This window comes from Sapajus apella, unplaced genomic scaffold (assembly GCF_009761245.1).
Source record: "Sapajus apella isolate SASKATOON/1434 unplaced genomic scaffold, GSC_monkey_1.0 scaffold2, whole genome shotgun sequence".
Lineage (NCBI taxonomy): Eukaryota > Metazoa > Chordata > Mammalia > Primates > Cebidae > Sapajus > Sapajus apella.
The window spans coordinates 86,875,828-86,895,075 of record NW_022436942.1 but is presented as its reverse complement, the minus strand read 5'-3'; the positions used below and the strand labels follow the sequence as shown (position 1 = coordinate 86,895,075).

General features: G+C 46.7%; 1 protein-coding gene across 1 annotated transcript in view; it reads left to right on the top strand.

Moving 5' to 3' along the window:
- The first annotated feature begins 957 nt into the window (after positions 1-957).
- The window catches only part of SLC15A4 (solute carrier family 15 member 4), a 31,398-nt gene continuing 13,107 nt past the window's right edge, over positions 958-19,248 (top strand). Inside the window, exons 1-5 of the mRNA XM_032244168.1 lie at positions 958-1,541; positions 9,773-10,068; positions 14,288-14,456; positions 14,931-15,008; positions 15,442-15,610. Of these exons, the coding sequence (XP_032100059.1) occupies positions 1,005-1,541; positions 9,773-10,068; positions 14,288-14,456; positions 14,931-15,008; positions 15,442-15,610 (1,249 nt within the window). The 5' untranslated portion in view covers positions 958-1,004. The remainder of the gene's footprint in view (positions 1,542-9,772; positions 10,069-14,287; positions 14,457-14,930; positions 15,009-15,441; positions 15,611-19,248) is intronic.

Below are 19,248 nucleotides of genomic sequence, written 5' to 3'. Positions count from 1 at the left end.
TCAATACTTGGGTGGAAGGTTGAAGGATGATGAGAGGTCAGCCAAACAACAATGCATGGTTTAGGGGCAGTCTCTGGGAAAGTCAGACACAGGCTGGAGCTTGCCCTGTTCTAAGCCGGTGATTCTCAGTGGGGGCGTGTTTGCCCCCAGGGGACCTTTGGCAAAGTCTAGAAAACATTTTCGGTTGTTAACCTGAGGTGGTAGGGGGTGGAACTGGGCATAGTGGATACAGAGGCCAAAGTTGCTGCTGAACGTTGTGCAACGCACAGGACAGTCCCGTGGCTCAAAATGCCAACGGTGGACCGGGTCGTCTCCAGGACTGAACGCCAGGGCAGGAGCACGGGGGCAGCTTGAGCAACCCCGCCTGCAGAGCAGCCTGTTTCAGTGTGAGTCTGGGCTGCCTACTGGGCCCCACTGATGCCCCAGGCGGGCCAGGCTCCTGCTTCTTTGTTTAATCTCCCTCAGTCCGACTGCGTGCAGTGGCTCATGCATGTAATCCCAACACGCTGGGAGGCCGAGACGGCATCGCTGGATGCCAGGAGTTCGAGACCAACGTGAGCAACACAGCGAGACCCCGTCTCAAAAAACTGTTTAAACATTAGCTGGAGGCAGTGGCGAGCGCCTGTGGTCCCAGTTACTCGGGAGGCTGAGGTAGGAGGATCGCTTGGGCCTGGGAGACTGAGGCTGCAATGACGTGTGACCGCATGACTGCACTCCGGCCTGGGCGAGCGAGGGAAACCTTGTCTCAAAAAAGCAAAAAGACACGCTCGGCGGCCAAGCTCCAGGATCTCCAGCTCCCGCAGCAACGCGATCATCCGGAGAGCCTGCCACCTCCCCGCCCAGTTTCCGGGGCGGGGCCGGAAGTTCCGGCGAGTGGGGCGTTGAGCAGCGGCGAGCCCGCCCAATAGGGACAGCCCAGGCCCGGCGGTCTCGCGAGAAGGGCGGCGGCCGTGGGGTCTGGGAGAGGCGACCGGGCGACCGTGAGAGGCAGCTGGCGGCCTTGCATGGAGGGTGCGGGCGAGCGGGCGCCGCTGCTGGGCGCGCGGCGAGCTGCCGCGGCGGCGGCGGCGGCGGCGGGGGCGTTCGCCGGCCGGCGCGCGGCGTGCGGGGCCGTGCTGCTGACGGAGCTGCTGGAGCGCGCGGCTTTCTACGGCATCACGTCCAACCTGGTGCTGTTCCTGAACGGAGCGCCGTTCGGCTGGGAGGGCACGCAGGCCAGCCAGGCGCTGCTGCTCTTCATGGGCATCACCTACCTGGGCTCGCCGTTTGGGGGCTGGCTGGCCGACGCGCGGCTGGGCCGGGCGCGCGCGATCCTGCTGAGCCTGGCGCTCTACCTGCTGGGCATGCTGGCCTTCCCGCTGCTGGCCGCGCCCGCCTCGCAAGCCGCGCTCTGCGGGACCCTGCGCCCGCTCAACTGCTCCGAGCCCTGCCCCGGTGCCGCCGCCCGCCGCTGCGCTCCCGCCACCTTCGCGGGGTTGGCGCTGGTGGGCCTGGGTGTGGCCACCGTCAAGGCCAACATCACGCCTTTCGGCGCGGACCAGGTGAGCCGCGCCCTCGCGCTCTCCTTGTCCCTGTCCAGCCTCAGCTTCTTCGCCTGCTCCTGCCTCTATCCTGCTCCGCCCCGGGGCCGCAGAGGGAGCCCCTGGCTCCAGGGGGCTTCTGTCTAGTGCAGAGGAAGCCTGAGAGCAGGTGGACCAAGACTGGAGGGACCGGTGTGATAGGTGCTGGAAGGGCGTTGCCGGGGTCGGGGTGAAGTCTACACTCTCAGTGATGACCACAGTGGCTTCAGAGAAAAGAGAGGCTGGGCGCGGTGGCTCACACCTGTAATCCCAGCACTTTGGGAGGCCGAGGCGGGAGGCTCACTTGAGCCCAGGACTTTGAGACCAGGATGGGCAATAGTGATCCTTGAGCGTACGAGTTGGAGGCTGCAGTGAGCTAGGGTCACACCACTGCACTCTAGCTTGGGCAACAGAATGAGACCCCATCTCAAAAATAAATAAATAAAGTTTAAAAATAGACTGGGCGTGGGGGCTCACGCCTGTAATCCCAGCACTTTGGGAGGCCGAGGCGGGCGGATCACCTAAGGTGAGGAGTTCGAGACCAGCCTGGCCAACATGGTGAAACTCTGTGTCTACTAAATACAAAAATTAGCCGGGCATGTTGGTGCGCGCCGCTTATCCCAGCTACACGGGAGGCTGAGGCAGGAGAATCGCTTGAACCCAGGAGGTGGTGGTTGCGGTGAGCCAAGATAGCGCCACTGCACTCCAAACTGGGCGACAGAGCGAGGCCCGATCTCTGAATAAATAAATAGGACCTTCTCTTTGTTCAGGCCATGTAAATTCAGACGGCAAGGATAGGCAAGAGTAGTTGTTGCAGGAGCTTTCCAGATACGGGGATTCGCAGGTGCAGAGGCCTAGGGCCAGGAAGCCAGGGAAGGGGAAGCCCCGTTGTTGCCCTAGCTTCTTTACAAAGAAGTGAAAAACACTCATGCCGCGTTTTTGTGGTTTTAAAGGAGTTTTGGGCTAGGTTGGGTAGGAAAGCTCAAATGAAAATGAGTTTGAGCCGGGCGCAGTGGCTCAAGCCTGTAATCCCAGCACTGTGGGAGGCCGAGGCGAGTGGATCACGAGGTCAAGAGATCGAGACCATCCTGGTCAACATGGTGAAACCCCGTCTCTACTAAAAATACAGAAAAAAATTAGCTGGGCATGGTGGCGCGTGCCTGTAATCCCAGCGACTCAGGGGGCTGAGGCAAGAGAATTGCCTGAACCCAGGAGACGCAGGTTGCGGTGAGCCGAGATCGCGCCATTGCACTCCAGCCTGGGTAATAAGAGCGAAACTCCGTCTCAAAAACAAAAAAAAAAAAAAAAGAAAATGAGTTAGCATCAAGCTGTTCCCCTGTAACTGCCAAGAAATGAGGGAGGAACCACTGCAGCTCTTCAGGAGGGGAGAGGAAATGGTCACCAAGCATTAGATGCAGAATAGGCAGCCTCTAAGAGCAATAGCAAACTCAGATCATTTCAGAAAATCAAAACTAAAGTGGGAAGTGAGGTGGCAGGCTGGGCCGGATCATGTGAGGAGTGTTAAAGCATTTGGATACAGTAGGGAGCTTTAATGGGTTCCAGCAGGGAGTGATAAGATTTATGTCATGTGCAGAGCAGGCGCTGAAGCTGGGGTGGCAGGTCAGGTCTACGTCTTGTTTTTTGAGGATTGGCAAGCTAAGAATGGTCCTTACATTTTTAAGGGTTGGAAACAGAATAATTTGTGACGAGTGAAAATTTTATGAAAATCAAATTTCAGTCTCCATAAATCAAGTATTTTTGGAACGTAGCCCCACCCGTTTCTGCTACACAGCCAGACTGCTGGGGCTGCTTTCACCAAGCAGTGGCCGAATTGAGTAACTGCGATGGAGACTAAATGTCTCATAAAACTGAAAACGTGAACTGCTTGCCCAGTCACAGAAGTGTGCAGATGCTTGTTATAGAGAATGGGTTATGTAGGGAGTGGTGACAACAGGAACATTAGGTGGAGTATCTCATAACTAGAGTGGATGCATTGGAGGTGGGGTGAAGTGGATGGTGCAGATAAGCTGTGGAAGTAATACCCCAGGCTGGGTCATCTATCATGTAAAGAGGTTTATTTGGTTCAGGGTTCTGGAAGCTGTAGCAGAAGCAGGGCGCCAGCATCTGCTCTGCTGAGGGCCTCTGGAACTGTCAGCTGTGTGGAGATCACAAGCACTAGGGGAAGTGAGAGAGAGGGAGGAGGAAGAGGCCAGGCTTATCAATGACCTCCCTCATAGGAGAATTCACTCCTAACTGCCACAGCCCCAAGCCTTTCTTCAGGTATCTATCCCCATGACCCCAACATCAGGCCCCACCAGCAACACTGGGGATCAAATTTCTTCATGAGATTTGGAGGGTCAGACATTGAAACCAAGGCATGTGAACAGTAGGGAAGGTGATTCCCTAGGCTTTTGCACTGATTGTGAGTGCCTGTTTTTTTGGAACATTTGCTGAGGGCTTACTATGCACCAGACACAGTTCTCAGTACAGTACTTGGTTAGTCCACATGACACACATGCTGATACGGTGCCCATTTTACTGATGGGGAAACTGAGGCTTGAGAGGTTAAATAATTGGACCAAAGTTACACAGCTTGTGTGTGACTGAGGCAGGATTCAAAGCCTGTCCTTTGAATCTGAGCTTTCACTCTGCCTGTGAAAGGCTATCCCATTCCAGTCAGACACCTTAGAGTGACATCAGAAGTCATAGTCTTCTAATAGAACAGTGGCATATGCTTACGTACTTGGCCAAATATGAACCTCACAGGAGTTATATCCATTTTACTGATGAGGAAACAGGCACAAAAAGAGATCACTTTCTTGTTGCCTACAGGTAGTGAGGGGTCAAGCTGGACTTTCATAACTGCTGCACTAAAATGGGCCCAGTGTGCCTGCGTTCTGTGATGTTTCTGCGGGGCTGGATCTCAAGGCCCAGGCTCTTGGCCTTGCGGTGCCATTGGCTCATGGGTCGACACTGAAGGAACAGGCTGGTAGGACAGTCAGTGTTTGTTTTTTAAAGACTTGGCCATGTCACACAAGCATACTTGAAAGCTTATGTTATGCCTCTTGCTTGTGCCGTTCCCACGTGATCTCATTTAAGCCTCACAACAGTTGATGTATGTGCTGCAGTTACACCTGTTACACAGGGAGCAGAAGCCTGGAGGGCTGGCTCCCAAGGCTGCACGGCAAGTGCATAGGGAAGCCGATGTGGGGCCCTGGCAGCCTAGTTTACAAGCTGGTGCTCTCCAAGAGGTAACAGACAAGTAACTGATACTTCTTAAAATGAGGAGGAAATGGTGCTGGGTTATCTCAAATGAATCTGACAGAATATGTGCTCTTTCATCCATAATTAAATGTGGATGTTGAGAGGAGATGTGCCTTCTTCCATAAGATAGCTGGCCTAGTGTCTTCCCGTGTAACACTCGTGGGAAAAGGGAAGCATCTGGATGAAAGGCTACTCACTAGACCTGGCCGCCCCCACGTCACGAGCTGAGTGATGGAATCCCAGCTGCTGTCGTGGCCCTTCTTCTTGTATACTTGGGATAGTTTGTAGACCACCTGTTAGCTAATAATGTACTGATGTTGCCTTTCTTAGGTGTGGTAATCTCATTTCAGTTAGAAGAATGTCCTTATTTCCAGGAGACTCATGATGAAATTTTGGGGGTGAAATAGGATGCTGCAGCTTATTTGTAAATAGTTCAGCCAAAGTAGGATTTTTTTTTTAAAGCCCAAGTCTCACTCTGCTACCCAGACTGGGGTGCCGTGGTGTGATCTTGGCTCACTGCAACCTCCACCTCCCAGGTTCCAGCTATTCTTGTGCCTCAGCCTCCTGAGTAGCCAGGACTACAGGTGTGAGCTACCACACCTGGCTAGTTTTTGTATTTTTAGTAGCGACGGGATCTTATCAGTTTGGCCAGTCTGGTTTCGAGCTCTTGACCTCAGGTGAGCCACCCGCCTCAACCTCCCAAATTTTTGGAATTACAGGCGTGAGCCACTGTGCTCAGCCAGAAGTATTTTTTGTATATAGAACAGAGAGTGCTGAGGATCTAAGTGAAGGGTAGAAAAGTGTGCATCTTGTGATTCAACTTTTCTATACATTTGGAATTTTTTTTAATGAAAAGAGAATGTCTACTGTTGAATATATAAGCTAAATGCAGTATAGCCATACAGTGGAATATTTTTCAGCCATAAGAAAAAAAATTAAGTACTGATGAGCCTTGAAAACATGACACTAAGGAAAGGAAGCCAGACACAAGTCTTCAGTTGTGTGATTCCATTTATGTGGAATGTCCAGAAGAGGTGAGTCTGTGGAGACTGGAGGTAGATGAGGGGTTGCCAGGGGCCAGGAGAGGGCGTGGGAGTGACTGAAAGGGAACAGGGCTTCCTGTTGGTGTGATGAAAATGTGGGTTTGGATAGCAGTGGTGGTTGTACGTCTCAATATACTAAAGACTACTGAATGGCACACTTTTAAAGGGTGAGTTTTGTGGTATGTGAGTCATACCTCAGCGGAAAAGCATCAGGGGAAGACCTACCCTTATCCCAGGATGCTTGCCCTGTGGCCAGGTGGCAGGTCCGCTCCAGGTGCTGCTGCGTCATGGCAGGAGGCCTGGCTGGGGAGCCTGAGGTATGCAGGCTTGAAGCATGCTCTGCTGTGCGCCAGGTTGGGATTAATTTGTCCCAGTCTGGTCCTTGTCATTTAGAGGAAAGCTATTTGTATTTTTAAGATGCTTTGTATGCTTCTTTGTCACTTACCTCTTCATCTCCGTGGTAGAGCCTCTGGGAAACATTCTGATAGGAGAGATGAATGGGGTCAGGCTGCATAGCTTTGAGGAGGCCTAGTTGGCTTTTGAAACAGGATGTGTGAGCTGTACGTCCAAGGGAGATGTATGTTCACGTAAATCACGTCAGGCCCATATCTTCCCCCAGCGCTTCCCCATTTTCAAAGCTCACAATCATTCTTGGTGGATGGATTATTGAAATGGTGACCTGAAAGAAGAAAATCTTATTTTACAGATAAGCAGAGCAAATGATGCATTTTTTTCTGGAGGAAAAACTGACACTCTGTATTTTAAGGAATTCCTCTGCCTGCCAGCTGTTTGGCTTGCTGTACACAATTCTGTTCTTGTAGCTTTTCTCCTCCAAATTGATTTTGGTGGTATCTTTTGACCAGTCACGTGAAAACCTTGTTTATCCTTGGTAGGGCGCATGGCTGCTGCTCACACAGTGATGTCATGCAGCCCCTGGGAAGGGAGGCTGTGGCCTGTCCTCCAGGAGCGAGGAAGCGTGTGATGATGTCCCTTCAGAGCAGCCAGCTTCCTTCGTTACAGAAATGCCTGGTGTGTGGCTGTTTACAGCTTAGTCTTTGGTTTATAAAGCAATTTTGATGGATTACTCTTGGAAGTTGAAAGAAATTGAGCACCACAATTACATAGGAAGTGAGGATGAAAGTCGTTTTAAGGTTAGGATTTTCCTAGACTATCAGATGCTGAGTTTTTCGTGCTTCATCTGAAGAGGACGTAGGTCTGAGACTGGGAAGATGTGTGCAGGGCCTCTGTGGAGCATGGAAAGGCCCGAGTACCTTTCAGGTGTTAGACAGTTTGTGTCTCTATTAAGTTTAGATATTATGTTTACTGGCCTTTTTATGCTTGTCAAAAAATTCCTTTTTGTTTGTTTGTTTTCACACTTGCAGTTTTGTTTTCTCAGTAACTATTTCTCTGCTCACATTTATCATGTTTCTTCCTGGTCCATGTCTAGTATTGCATGAGAATTGGTGCCTACTGTTGAGCAATATTTAAATGCATTGTGTCCCAGTGAAGAACTGTCTTAGATGTCTAAGAAGTTCTCAACTCAGACTTTTTATTCATTAGAGATGTCTGCATTTGGTCTAGGACCTCTGTTCAGTATTGTCATAGATAGAAGAGTTTAAACTTTTGAGAACATGATTTTGTTTTAAACTTAGATTTTGAGTTTGAAGTGGTGTTACTATATATACAATTAATTACCTGCCACCACAGTAGCCATGCTTAACCATTTGGATTTCAAACAAATCTCTTTTTGGGGAGCACACAATTGTTTTTTGTTTTGCTCTATTTCCTTTAGAGAGGAGTGCACAATTTTACACCTCTACCTTAACTTTTTAAAAATAGAGTTTAGAATAGTATATCAAATATGTGACCGCTATAAAGATGCATGTGCTTATTGAATATCATATCTTTATTTTTTTTCTTTTGAGACAGGGTCTCACTGTCACCTAGGCTGGAGTGCAGTGGCGCCATCACAGCTCGCTGCAACCTCCTCCCTAGTTCAAGGGATCCCCCCACCTCAGCCTCGCAAGTAGCTAAAACTGTAGGTGCACACCACTGCACCTGGCTGATGTTTATAATGTTTTGTAGAGATGGGGGTCTCGCTGTGTTCCCAGTCTGGTCTCAGACTCTTGAACCCAAGTGATCTGCCTGCCCCGGCTTCCTGAAGTGCTAGGATTCCAGACCTGAGCCACCATCTGTGGATCCAGAAACTAGATCTATTATTGGAATAAGAATGTTCTAACTCTTTCATAACCTGTGACTTAAGAATGAGACGGTAGAAGTTTTTAAGACAGCAAGAGAGCCTTTTTATGAGAATCAGCATCAGCCTTTCGTAAGTTTTTTGAAAAGAAATTTAGGAAATGAAACTCACTAGAAATGTCTCCGTTGAGTATAGGGCTCATTCGCACGGTGTCCTACTTAGAGGTGAAGATCCAGATGGGCAGAGAAGGCTTCTGGTGTGTCTGCCCCCAAATGACCTGTTTCCAACCTCTTGGACTCCATTGAAGTAGCCTCATGAACTGCATAAGCCTAGATGTTGCATGATTACCTCAGTGCTTTTGTTTGAATCCAGGAATTCAGTGATTTTTGAGAAATCCCTACCCTTATCAGAATTTCTCATGATTTCATTGATAGCCTGTCTAATCTAAAAATAATAGCATGTGGTTTTATCTTTAATCCGTGATTTCTTCTTTGCTTGAAGTTTATCAAGATCTCTGGTTCTCAGGAGACCAGATACAATCGGTGTGTGTAGTGGCTTGGCCTCACTGAACAAATGCCGCCAGCAGTGTTTCTCTTTGGGGCCTAAGTTTATTTGCGGGGTGCCTCATGGTACTCACATGTAGCTCAGTAAGGCATGGAGCTTTGTAACATTGGTTCTAACATTTACCTGTGAGTAGAAGTCAACTGGGAAGTTGTTTGAAATGCAGATTCCTGGGCCTGGGCCCCAGAGGCAGTGATTCAGCAGGTCTGGAGTATGGGTCCTGTGACTCTGGGTTTTTTTTTTTTTTGGAAACACAGTTTTGCTATTGTTGCCCAGGCTGGAGTGCAATGGCGTGATCTCGGATCACTGTCTCCTGGGTTCAAGCAATTCTTCTGCCTCAGCCCCGCCAAGTAGCTGGGATTACAGGTGCCCACCACCACGCCTGGCTAATTTTTGTAGTTTTAGTAGAGGCAGGGTTTTACCATGTTGACCAGGCTGGTCTCAAACTCCTGCCCTTAAACCTCCCAAAGTGCTGGGATTATAGGTGTGAGCCACCAGACCCAGCTGACTCTGTTTTTTTTTTTTGTTTTTTTGGATACAGAGTCACCTCTGTTGCCCAGGCTGGAGTGCAATGGCGTGATCTCACTGCACACTCCCACCTCCTGGGTTCAAGCAATTTTCCCACCTCAGCCTCTCGAGTGGCTGGGATTTAGGCATGTGCCACCAAGCCCAGGTAAATTTTGCATTTTTAGTAGAGATGGGTTTTCACCATATTGGCCAGGCTGGTCTTGACCTCCTGACCTCGTGATCCACCCGCCTCAGCCTCCCAAAGTGCTGGGATTACAGGCGTGAGCCATCATACCCGGACTGACTCTGTATTTTTAAAGAGCATTCCAGATAATTCCAAGGCAAGTGGTTCAGATACTTAGAAAAATTCTGTAGCAGGTGGTCCACATACTCAGAGAAACTCTCTAGGATTTGTTGGAATTTAGTGTAATTAAGTGAAACCTATCCAGCACCTTTACTAATTAAAAGCATCGGGTGCATTTTTGTGAAGAAATCATGGATGTTTCTGTAAACACCATGTTGATTGCGTTGCACTTAAAGGTTGTGATGACGACGGTAATTTTAACCACTTGACTATACATGTTTTTCATCCTTGAAGACTATCATATATTTTCAAGTGTCTTTCCCCCCTGTTATTTTAGGTTAAAGATCGAGGTCCAGAAGCCACTAGGAGATTTTTTAATTGGTTTTATTGGAGCATTAACCTGGGAGCGATCCTGTCATTAGGAGGCATTGCCTACATTCAGCAGAACATCAGCTTTGTCACTGGTTATGCGATCCCCACTGTCTGCGTCGGCCTTGCTTTTGTGGTCTTCCTCTGTGGTCAGAGCGTTTTCATCACCAAGCCTCCTGATGGCAGTGCCTTCACCGACATGTTCAAGATACTGACTTATTCTTGCTGTTCCCAGAAGCGACGTGGAGAGCGCCAGAGTAATGGGTAAGCCCTTAATTCTCATCTCAGGCTGTTTGGTAGGACTTATCGATCTCTTTATTAACATCCTTGCTTAGGTTTGTTGTGTGCTTACCGTGTGCTGGGCCTGGGTGAGCGGTTTACATGTTTTCTCTCCTCTGGCCTTGCAGTTCCCCAAGGAGGCAGGCGCGATATTATTATCCCCATCTTAAAGACAGGCCAGTGGCTTGATTCCAGATCTCATGCTTTAACCCCCACATTGCACTTCCTCTCACTGCCAGCGTAGACGGAAGCTCCTTTAGTGCCAGATTATAAAGGTCGAAATTTGCAGAGGGCGTCAAGGAGACAGAAAACATGCTTGATGCGTTTCTTTTTATTGTAAAAGGTTTTGAAACACATTTGGATGAAAAACTAAGCAGTTGCTAATGCTGTCAGTACCTGTCTCTACTCTTGAAAAAGTAAGCCACTGCCTCTTCCGTAAAGGTCAGCAATTGATCAGGTTGGCATGGGCTCAGCCATACAGCGGTCAGGTCTGTAACTCTGACAGGAAGGTACAGCCGTAGAATGCGAGATGCACTGAGGGTGACCAGATGATCTCATGGGACTTACCCAGTTTTAGCACCAAAGTCCCCTGAACTGGGGTTTTAAAGCTGAAAGTCTTGTGTCCTCAGAACCCCTCCAAGTCACTGGCTAACTATGGCTCATGCTTGGTGATGTTAGATGCCAGTTAATAAAGAAAAGGCCAGACCTTAAGCCCAAGAAGAGAACTCAGAAATTTTTGTGTTATTCTTTATTGAGGCATAATTTACAGGTAGTGAAATTTACCCCTCATTGCTGTACAGTTCTGTGAATTATGACAAACTCACTCAGGTTGTATAAGCACCAGTGCAGTCAAGGCATAGATCATTTCCATCATTCCAGAGAAGTCTCTGGGCCTTTTGTAGTCAGTCTCCTCAAGGAATGTTTTAGCAGCATAGAAATGCCTGGTGGCCAGCCTATCACTCAGCCATTGGAGGGAGCGTCCTGTGTCTCTGAGCTGTGCGTCCCGCTGTGGCATGGCACTGGCTGCTGGGCGTTCTGTCCAGGCCCACTCACACATCTGCCTCCCTGCAGCTTGCCTGTGTTTGTTTTGCTGATGTGCTTAGAGCCATAGTGAATGTGTCTAACATTCCTTCCACGTGGTAGATTGAAAGAAACTACACCAAAATAGCCTTGTGCGCCTACTTCTTTGCTCCAGGCTGAACATCTCTGATTTCTCCAGCTGTCCCTGTGTGGAGTTCTGGCAGATCTCACCAGTCTAAATGACCTATTGGAAATGCCGCTGGGTCACTGTGGCATTCAGACACATAATTCAGCACTGCAAATGGTGGGACGACACAAAGAATTTTTAGTAATTCAAGTATAGGAGGCTGAGGTGGAAGGATAACTTGAGCCCAGGAGGTCAGGTCAAGGCTGCAGTGAGCCATGATTGTGCACCACTGCACTCCAGCCTGGGCAACAAAGTGAGACCTTATCTCAAAAAAATAAAAAAGTAGCCCCATCTTAGCTGACACTAGTCTTTTGCCAGGGATTTATTTGATTAGACAAAAGTGGTGTTTCTGATCCTAGAAGTCTTTTTCAGGAACAGCCCTTAAAGTTTCAGTATCTGTGTGGGTGGTACCCCGTAGACATTTCTGCAAGAGAACAGCATTGTTTGGTAGACATATTTGGGTTTTAATGCACAAATGGCAGCGTGGAGAGGGTTTGGGTCAACTTTTACTTAGGAAACTGATTGTTTCCTGACTAATCCCTGAGGATTGTTTTGGAAAGTCTTCTTGGGCAAAAATAAGGGGAAAAACGTCGGGGCTAGCTTGGTGGTCTGGGGCATTCTCAGAATCTGCTGTTTGTATGAACTGGCTCTGTGATCTTGGGCAGGTTACTGATCTTGCCAAGCCCAGCCTTCCTTTTTGTGCAGTGGAGATGGATTCATCTCAGTTGTGAGGCCTGAGCACAGTGATGAGTGTGAGGCCCTCAGCAGGATGCCAGGCACATGATTAGGGCCCCAGCAGTGGCGACCGCTGTGATGAGGGTGCCTGCAAGAAGCTGGGCATCCAAAGCCTGAGGAAGCATGACGTACACGGCGTTTTTACAGTCATGACGCTTCATTTCATCTGGCCCAATCTCAGTTTCAGTCCAGGTGGACCTGTGTTTCGAAGATGATACAGTGCTTGATATTAAATGAGAAATGAAGGTACGTACTTTGAGATACGTACTTATTTGAGAACCTGTGAGAACCAGTGGACTCTCCCTGAAGAATACACACCCATTTATATGCAGCCTTCACAGAGACTCGGGGGCACAGGTATCCTGAAACCGGAGCCCATAAACTTTTGGGGGAGGAGCAGAGGGCTCTTGTGGGTGTTTGGGTGTCACTTGTGACCATGGCTTCATGTTGGACCCTTATACGTTGCAAAATAGTGCACTTAACAATATGTATAACCTGGCAAAGCATCCGATGCATATTCACTTGACAACTTTTAAATACTTTAATGATGTAAAGCGAAAGTAATATAACCAATAACTTTTCTGAATGATTCTTTGTGAGAAAATGGATTTGTTATGTGGTATTTAAATGTTTTTAGTGAAACATATTTAGTATGATGTGGTAAATCACTGATAGTATCTGTGTTAGGTACAAAAAGACTTTTAATTTCCTTTTTTGGAAAAAAAAAAAAAAAAAGCAGTACCTGAAGCTAAGAACGTTTTCAGGTGAGAGTATTTATAATGTCTTCGGAATTTATCTTCACTTTTGGGTGTTTTTGTTTCTGATTATTTTCCCCCACTAGACTAAGACCATCAGGACAGGTGCCCTCTCTCTTAAAAATGTACTCCCTTGTCCCCAGCCCCCAGGTAGAGCAATGCAGGGCCCGCAGCAGGTACTCGATCAACATTTGTTGGATCGAATTAGTTTTCTGGTCCAAAATTTGACTAAAATATTAAGTTATAGTTTTCAGCCCTTTTTTCCCCCCTCTGAATGTCCAGACTTAAAATGTTGACTTTATAAGATAAAAGAATTTAAAATAGTGGCATCATAGTAAAACAGGACATGAGTTGATAAACTAGAAAGTGGACAGGTGCCGTTTCTACTGGCTTCCCGCAGTTAAATGCAATCTTAATGGGACTTAACTCTCTCCAGTTACTTCTGGCTTTAGAGAATAATGTACACTTTGTTTTCCCATTTTACCCCTGAGATCCTTGGTGCCCACTCCTCATTAGAGTGTTTTGGAGCTGGGAGAGAGGGTGGAGCTCTCTAGTGGGGCCTGTTCATTTTCTAAATAATGAAGCAGACCCAGAGCGAGTAAGTGAAGCTCACTAGTACAAGAGCCGGGAATGCCAAGTCCATGTTCCTGCTGTGACCGGCAGACGTGAGGGCAGTGGCAGGGAGTGGAGGCGCAGGGGTGTCCTGCGGAGGTCAGGGCCTCAGGCTCTAAAGCCAAGACTGCCTGGGTCCAAGTCCTGGCCATACCTCGGGCACCCTTCTCATTCTCTGTGCCCAGGTGTCCTCCTCTGTGCAATAGGGCCCTGAGGAGTTTGAACACTGCACCGTTACTGAGGGAGCACGTAGGGCACAGTGCATTCGGCACTTCCCGTTTCCTGCACTCGGAACAGAGCCGGGGACATCCTCCTCTCATCACCACCATCACTGCCCTCCCCCTCAGCTGTTCCTTTAGCCAAGAGCCGACAGCTTTCCTCCAAGAATAGAACCCTGCCTCAGTCCTGCCGTGACTCAGTTTAAGCCAGCAGGGTTTTATTAGCAGCATTGGTATTGGCTGTCAGGTCTCGGTATTTGATAAATTAGCTAATTAAAAATTGACACAATCCAGTGCATTTTTTCACGTGTAATCCAGTGGCATGGCCGGTGTCCTTCCCAGCGTCAGGTGGAGCTGCAGGCTCTCCGCACTCAGAGACAGCCGAGCTGGCAGCACCGCTGGGGCTGAGCTCAGCCATGGTTCAGACTGTCATCACAGATCTTCCAGCCACGCAATTGTAATTTGACTAGAAAGTCCCTTTGTCAGCTGTTTTGGTCCATTCTGTGACACTTAGAAGTAGGTAGCTGTGTTTGGTGTGCACATTTAGTGAGTGATGGAATGAGTTGAAGCAGATCCCATGCAGTGAGCTGCTTTCCTACCTCCAAACGTAATTTGTGACCAAATAACTGATTGCTGGGAGGGGAAGAAAACTAATTCCTTCATTTTATTTCCCAAAGTGAAGGCATTGGAGTCTTTCAGCAATCTTCTAAACAAAGTCTGTTTGATTCATGTAAGATGTCTCATGGAGGGCCATTTACAGAAGAGAAAGTGGAAGATGTGAAGGCTCTGGTCAAGATTGTCCCTGTTTTCTTGGCTTTGATACCTTACTGGACAGTGTATTTCCAAGTGAGTGGTGACAAACAGGTTCAATTTCCTTTATCTTCCTATGAAGTCTTGCCCTAGCACTTGTTTTGGCCATTTTTAAAGTAGTTAGGACTAGATGATTTTTTTCCCATGAGTCTGTGGAATCTTGGAATTTTTGTTTTTAGTTATGGAGTCATTTTGGCTGCTTTAAATATTTTTAAAGCCTTTCTGAAAAAGAAGCTGAGAGCAGGTGTGCTTCTGGTTTTCCAGGCCCCTCTTGTTAATGTAGTATCTCCTGTGGATAACTGGCATTCTTTTTCAAAATCGATCTCCAGAGGACTTTACAATCACCAGATCGTTGACTTGTCTGTTTTCAAACTTAAGCCATTGTCTGTTCCTGGGAGTCACTGCTGTGTCGCATCTCAGAGTCTAGTTTAGGGGAGGGACAGGATGCTTAAGAGTGTCTGAAAGCAGCACAGGTGGTTCACATGTAATAATACTGCTTTTTATACCCAGATGCAGACGACATATGTTTTGCAGAGTCTTCATTTGAGGATTCCAGAAATTTCAAATATTACAACCACTCCTCACACGGTAAGAACAATTGTAATGATCTGAAAATTGTCATTTTGGGCTTATATAATAAATTGATTCCTTTTACCAACTGTAAATGTTTTATAAATGCTATCAGCACAAACAAAAAAGCACTGTTACTGAAATAGAGTTTTTACTTATTTTAGAGAATATTTTTTCATTGGTTGTATCATTGACAAGATTAGGTTGACCAACATCAGTTAAACGTTAGTTGGTATTTTTCACCTGATTATTTTCCCCTCAAGGCACAGAAAAGCAAATGCAGATTCCTTGAGAAATAAATCTTTTCCCAGTTTCATCGTCTCTAAACTGAAGAGGTTGTACCTTGGAGAGGAGCTGTTCTTTATATGCATTTCTCCCATCGAGATGTTTGTTCTCAAGACGGGATGACCTGTATTAGAGGGGAGTAAACACCTCCTGTGTTTCACCCCAGCTCCCTGCAGCCTGGCTGACCATGTTTGATGCTGTGCTTATCCTCCTGCTCATCCCTGTGAAGGACAAACTGGTCGACCCCATTTTGAGAAGGAATGGCCTGCTCCCGTCCTCCTTGAAAAGGATTGCTGTGGGCATGTTCTTTGTCATGTGCTCGGCCTTTGCTGCAGGTAAGAAGTGTTTCTGTTTGGTTTCTCCTCAGGCCTGACTTGGGCAGTTGTGGATTCAGAATTTAGTGTTCACACCTGGTCATGCCTCACGCTGCTCAGGAGGTGCCTATGCCTATCTGTAAAAGAGGATGTGTATCAGTTATTTGACACCACTGATTCTTTAAGATTATTTTCTTAAGGGTATATCCTATTTCTTCTGGTACTAAAACCATTGAACTTCTCTGAAAAGTGACTTTTGGACTGAGTTCAAGGAAGCTTGTTCTCTACCTACTGATTTAGAATTAGACTATTAAATGCTAAATAGATGCATTTTTATAAATTAAAGGTACTATATAATTCTCAAGGATGAGAATTGCACCTTCTGATTACTAACCTTGGGTTTATTAACAAGTGTCAGGGTGCCTGTGAGTCCTTTGAATTTTTTTGTAAAATTCTGCATGCATTTTTCTGGTAACAAAAATGTTTCTAGATTGTTATGGGCTCATGGGAAGCGTCTCCTCCCCCTACAAATCAACCTGATAAGAACGAATGCCGAAGTCTCTAAACTCTGATGAGGAGAGTTATCCTATTAAGGGTTTCCATTCTGTTTTCATAATTTGTATGTTCTGAAATGAGTTGTTCATCTTTTGCTGATAAAGCTGGGTATTGCTGACTTTCTCAATTATTTTGGAGTTCTTCCTTCATTAATATTTGAAAATTATTGAATGATAAAATACCTTAGTTACATAATAAGAAAAACTTGATATTCTTGAATCAACTATATATTATCTGCTGTTATGAGGACTTCAGTGTTAAGCACTGCTGAAGTGGAATTTAATATTCTCAAACAATGCTGCCTTCATAGCAGCCTTCATTTGCTTTTGCCAGACTGAACATATTGATACGGTACTTAATAGATTTTAAGAAATTAGTCCCTGGGCTTAAGAAATCTCTATTCTAGAGACTGGGACATTTTAGAAGACGATTGCATTTTCTTTTGTTCAAATAGTTAATTAAAGTGAGGTCGTGACTGAATGAAGTTTCTACCGTGTGCTTTCTTTATAATTCATCTTCTCTCCCAGAGCTGTGGCACATGGGGAAATAAGCATGGGCAGAGAAGAGCTGAATCACCGCAGGGCTCTTTGTGCAGGCTGCAGTCAGTGGAGTGCGTACGCCAATGGGCTGTCTGCAGGAATAGTCTTTGCGCTGGAGACTGTCTGCCTGTCTGTCCTACCTCCCCAAAGCGCAGGCCCAGCTTTGGCGTCAGACCTCTCTCTCCCCCTGTGTCTGTGCCCTGTCACCACACTGGTTGATGCCAAAGAAGGGAGTCCTCGTTCCCTCTCTGTGGGAAAGAAAATGTCCTTGGTCTCCAGAGGCTTTTCCAGTAGATACTTGGTTTGGGCTCCTTCCCTAACATCCTCTATTTCAGTTTCATAAATGGCTGAATCGCTTCTGTGGGCTGCCTTGAGAGTCATGCAGGCCATTCTGGTGGTTTCTATTTGCGCTTGTGAAGGAAACAAGTGCCAGACGAGTCACTGATGAGACTTCCCCATCGCGCTCCGTCTGTTCTGTCTTTAAAAAGTGCTGGCAGAATACACAATAGATGAAGTCCAGTGCTCACTGACGAGAGTCAGCGGCCTGGGCACTGTGCTTGCCTTCTTAGTGAGTGTTGGCGCCTGTGGGGAGGCAGGCACCCTGACCTAGTGTGACTGCAGCAGCCCCAGACCCTCTGAATTGGTGACACAGAAGTGCAAAACACACAGCACGTTTGCATTCTTAAAAAGGCTTTCTTTGCCAAGTGACCCAATATTGGAAAGAAGCTTTAACCATCAGTAGTTGCGAAGAGTTACATATATCTTATAATTTGACATGAGTACAATTTATTAAATTTAATATAAACAGCTGCCCATGTTTGATGCGGTTTCATTCCCACCTCTAGTGAGTATTATGTAGGGATGTTAGTAATCTTTGAGTAGAGACTTGAAGCCATCCTAGCAAACTAAAATTTTAATGCTTAACCACCTACACCCATAATCAATCACGGTCTTCCACTTACTGCTGTGCCTGGCGGAGGCCACGTTTTCTCTAAAGATCTTCAGATGCACATTGGGCAGGTCCAAGGAGCTTCTGCTTAGCTTAAGAAAAAAAGTATGTTAACTTGTTAGATTTAATTTTTCACCTTAAAACATTGTGTATGTGTTCTTAAATTACAAGAGTAAAAAGATGCTCATTGGAGAAGAGGAAACCTTAGAAGCGTGAAGGAGAGAATGAAGACCCACTATGTCCTTAGAGCTGCTCACTACTGTTATGTGCTGTTGGTCTTGTTTGTGTCTGTGCACATGCATCTTTTATGGTTTTGCAAAAGCAGAATTCTATTGTGTAAGCTGATCAGAGCCTAAGAAAAATCAAATGTAAGAAAGCTATAAAAGTATAATAAAAGTTATCAATGGCAAGAAGAGGACCAAAAGCGTGTGAGCTGTAAAGTACACATATGCACACACAGACACAATCGGAAACACTCAAGATTCCACCACCGAAGGAAACCCTCTAATAACATTGTGTAAATGGGTGGGAAATTATAAAAGCACATGATGTATGACTTATGTTTATACTGTCCTCTGTAACCTGCTTATGAAAAACTGTATCATTAATATTCTTTCATGTGAGACACTGAGGTGCATTCCTTCACTGTCGGCTGTTTTGGATTCTAGTTTGCACTGTTTGAGTAATCGTTACGGTGAAATGTTTTTACTTACCTTCTTAAATCCCAAGAAGTGTAGTCATTGGATCACATTAAGGCCTGTGGTGCATGTGGCTGAACTGTCTTGCAGGAAGGTAGCAGGCCCTTCCATCGTCCCAGGTGGGTGGGTGATCCACCTGAATCACTGTACCTGGTGGTCTGCTCTTCCCCATTTTCTGTGTCATGGGGACTGTGTTAACCACAGCTGTTGCTAGGCAGGAGTCACTCCTGGGCTTCAGAGCATGGATGGACATCCGGAAATTGAGGCAGAATCAACTGAGGACCTTTCTCAGGAAAAAAGGTTGTAGCTTTCATTAGAAGAGTTGAAAACCACTCATCTATAGCAAGTTTTTAAAACTTATACGTTCAACTTGTGGTCATTAAAAATAGATAGAAAACGAGGCCTAGGTTCGTCCATGATCCCACCATCCAGAGGTGACCACTGCAGCTGTTTTTGTATCTTCCTAGAGCATTTTCTGGGTATGTTCAAATTGCTTGCTTTAAAACAGGAATGGAACAAACTCCTCTCAGTTTATGACCTGTTTTTGTTTACTGAATGCTTACCGTTTTCCCATATCATTAGTTATTACATTTAAATTGTGCTTTCTAATAATTATACCATATTTTGTTTTTGAATGTTATATCAGTTTTAAAAATCAGCACTCTTAGGCTGGGTGCGGTGGCTCACACCTGTAACCCCAGCACTTTGGGAGGCCGAGGCGGGTGGATCACAAGATCAAGAGATAGAGACCACCCTGGCCAACATAGTGAAACCCCGTCTCTACTAAAAATACAAAAATCAGCTGGGCGTGGTGGTGCACGCCTGTAGTCCCAGCTACTCGGGAGCCTGAGGCAGGAGAATCGCTGGAACCCAGGAGGCAGAGGTTGCAGTGAGCCGAGATTGTGCCACTGCACTCTA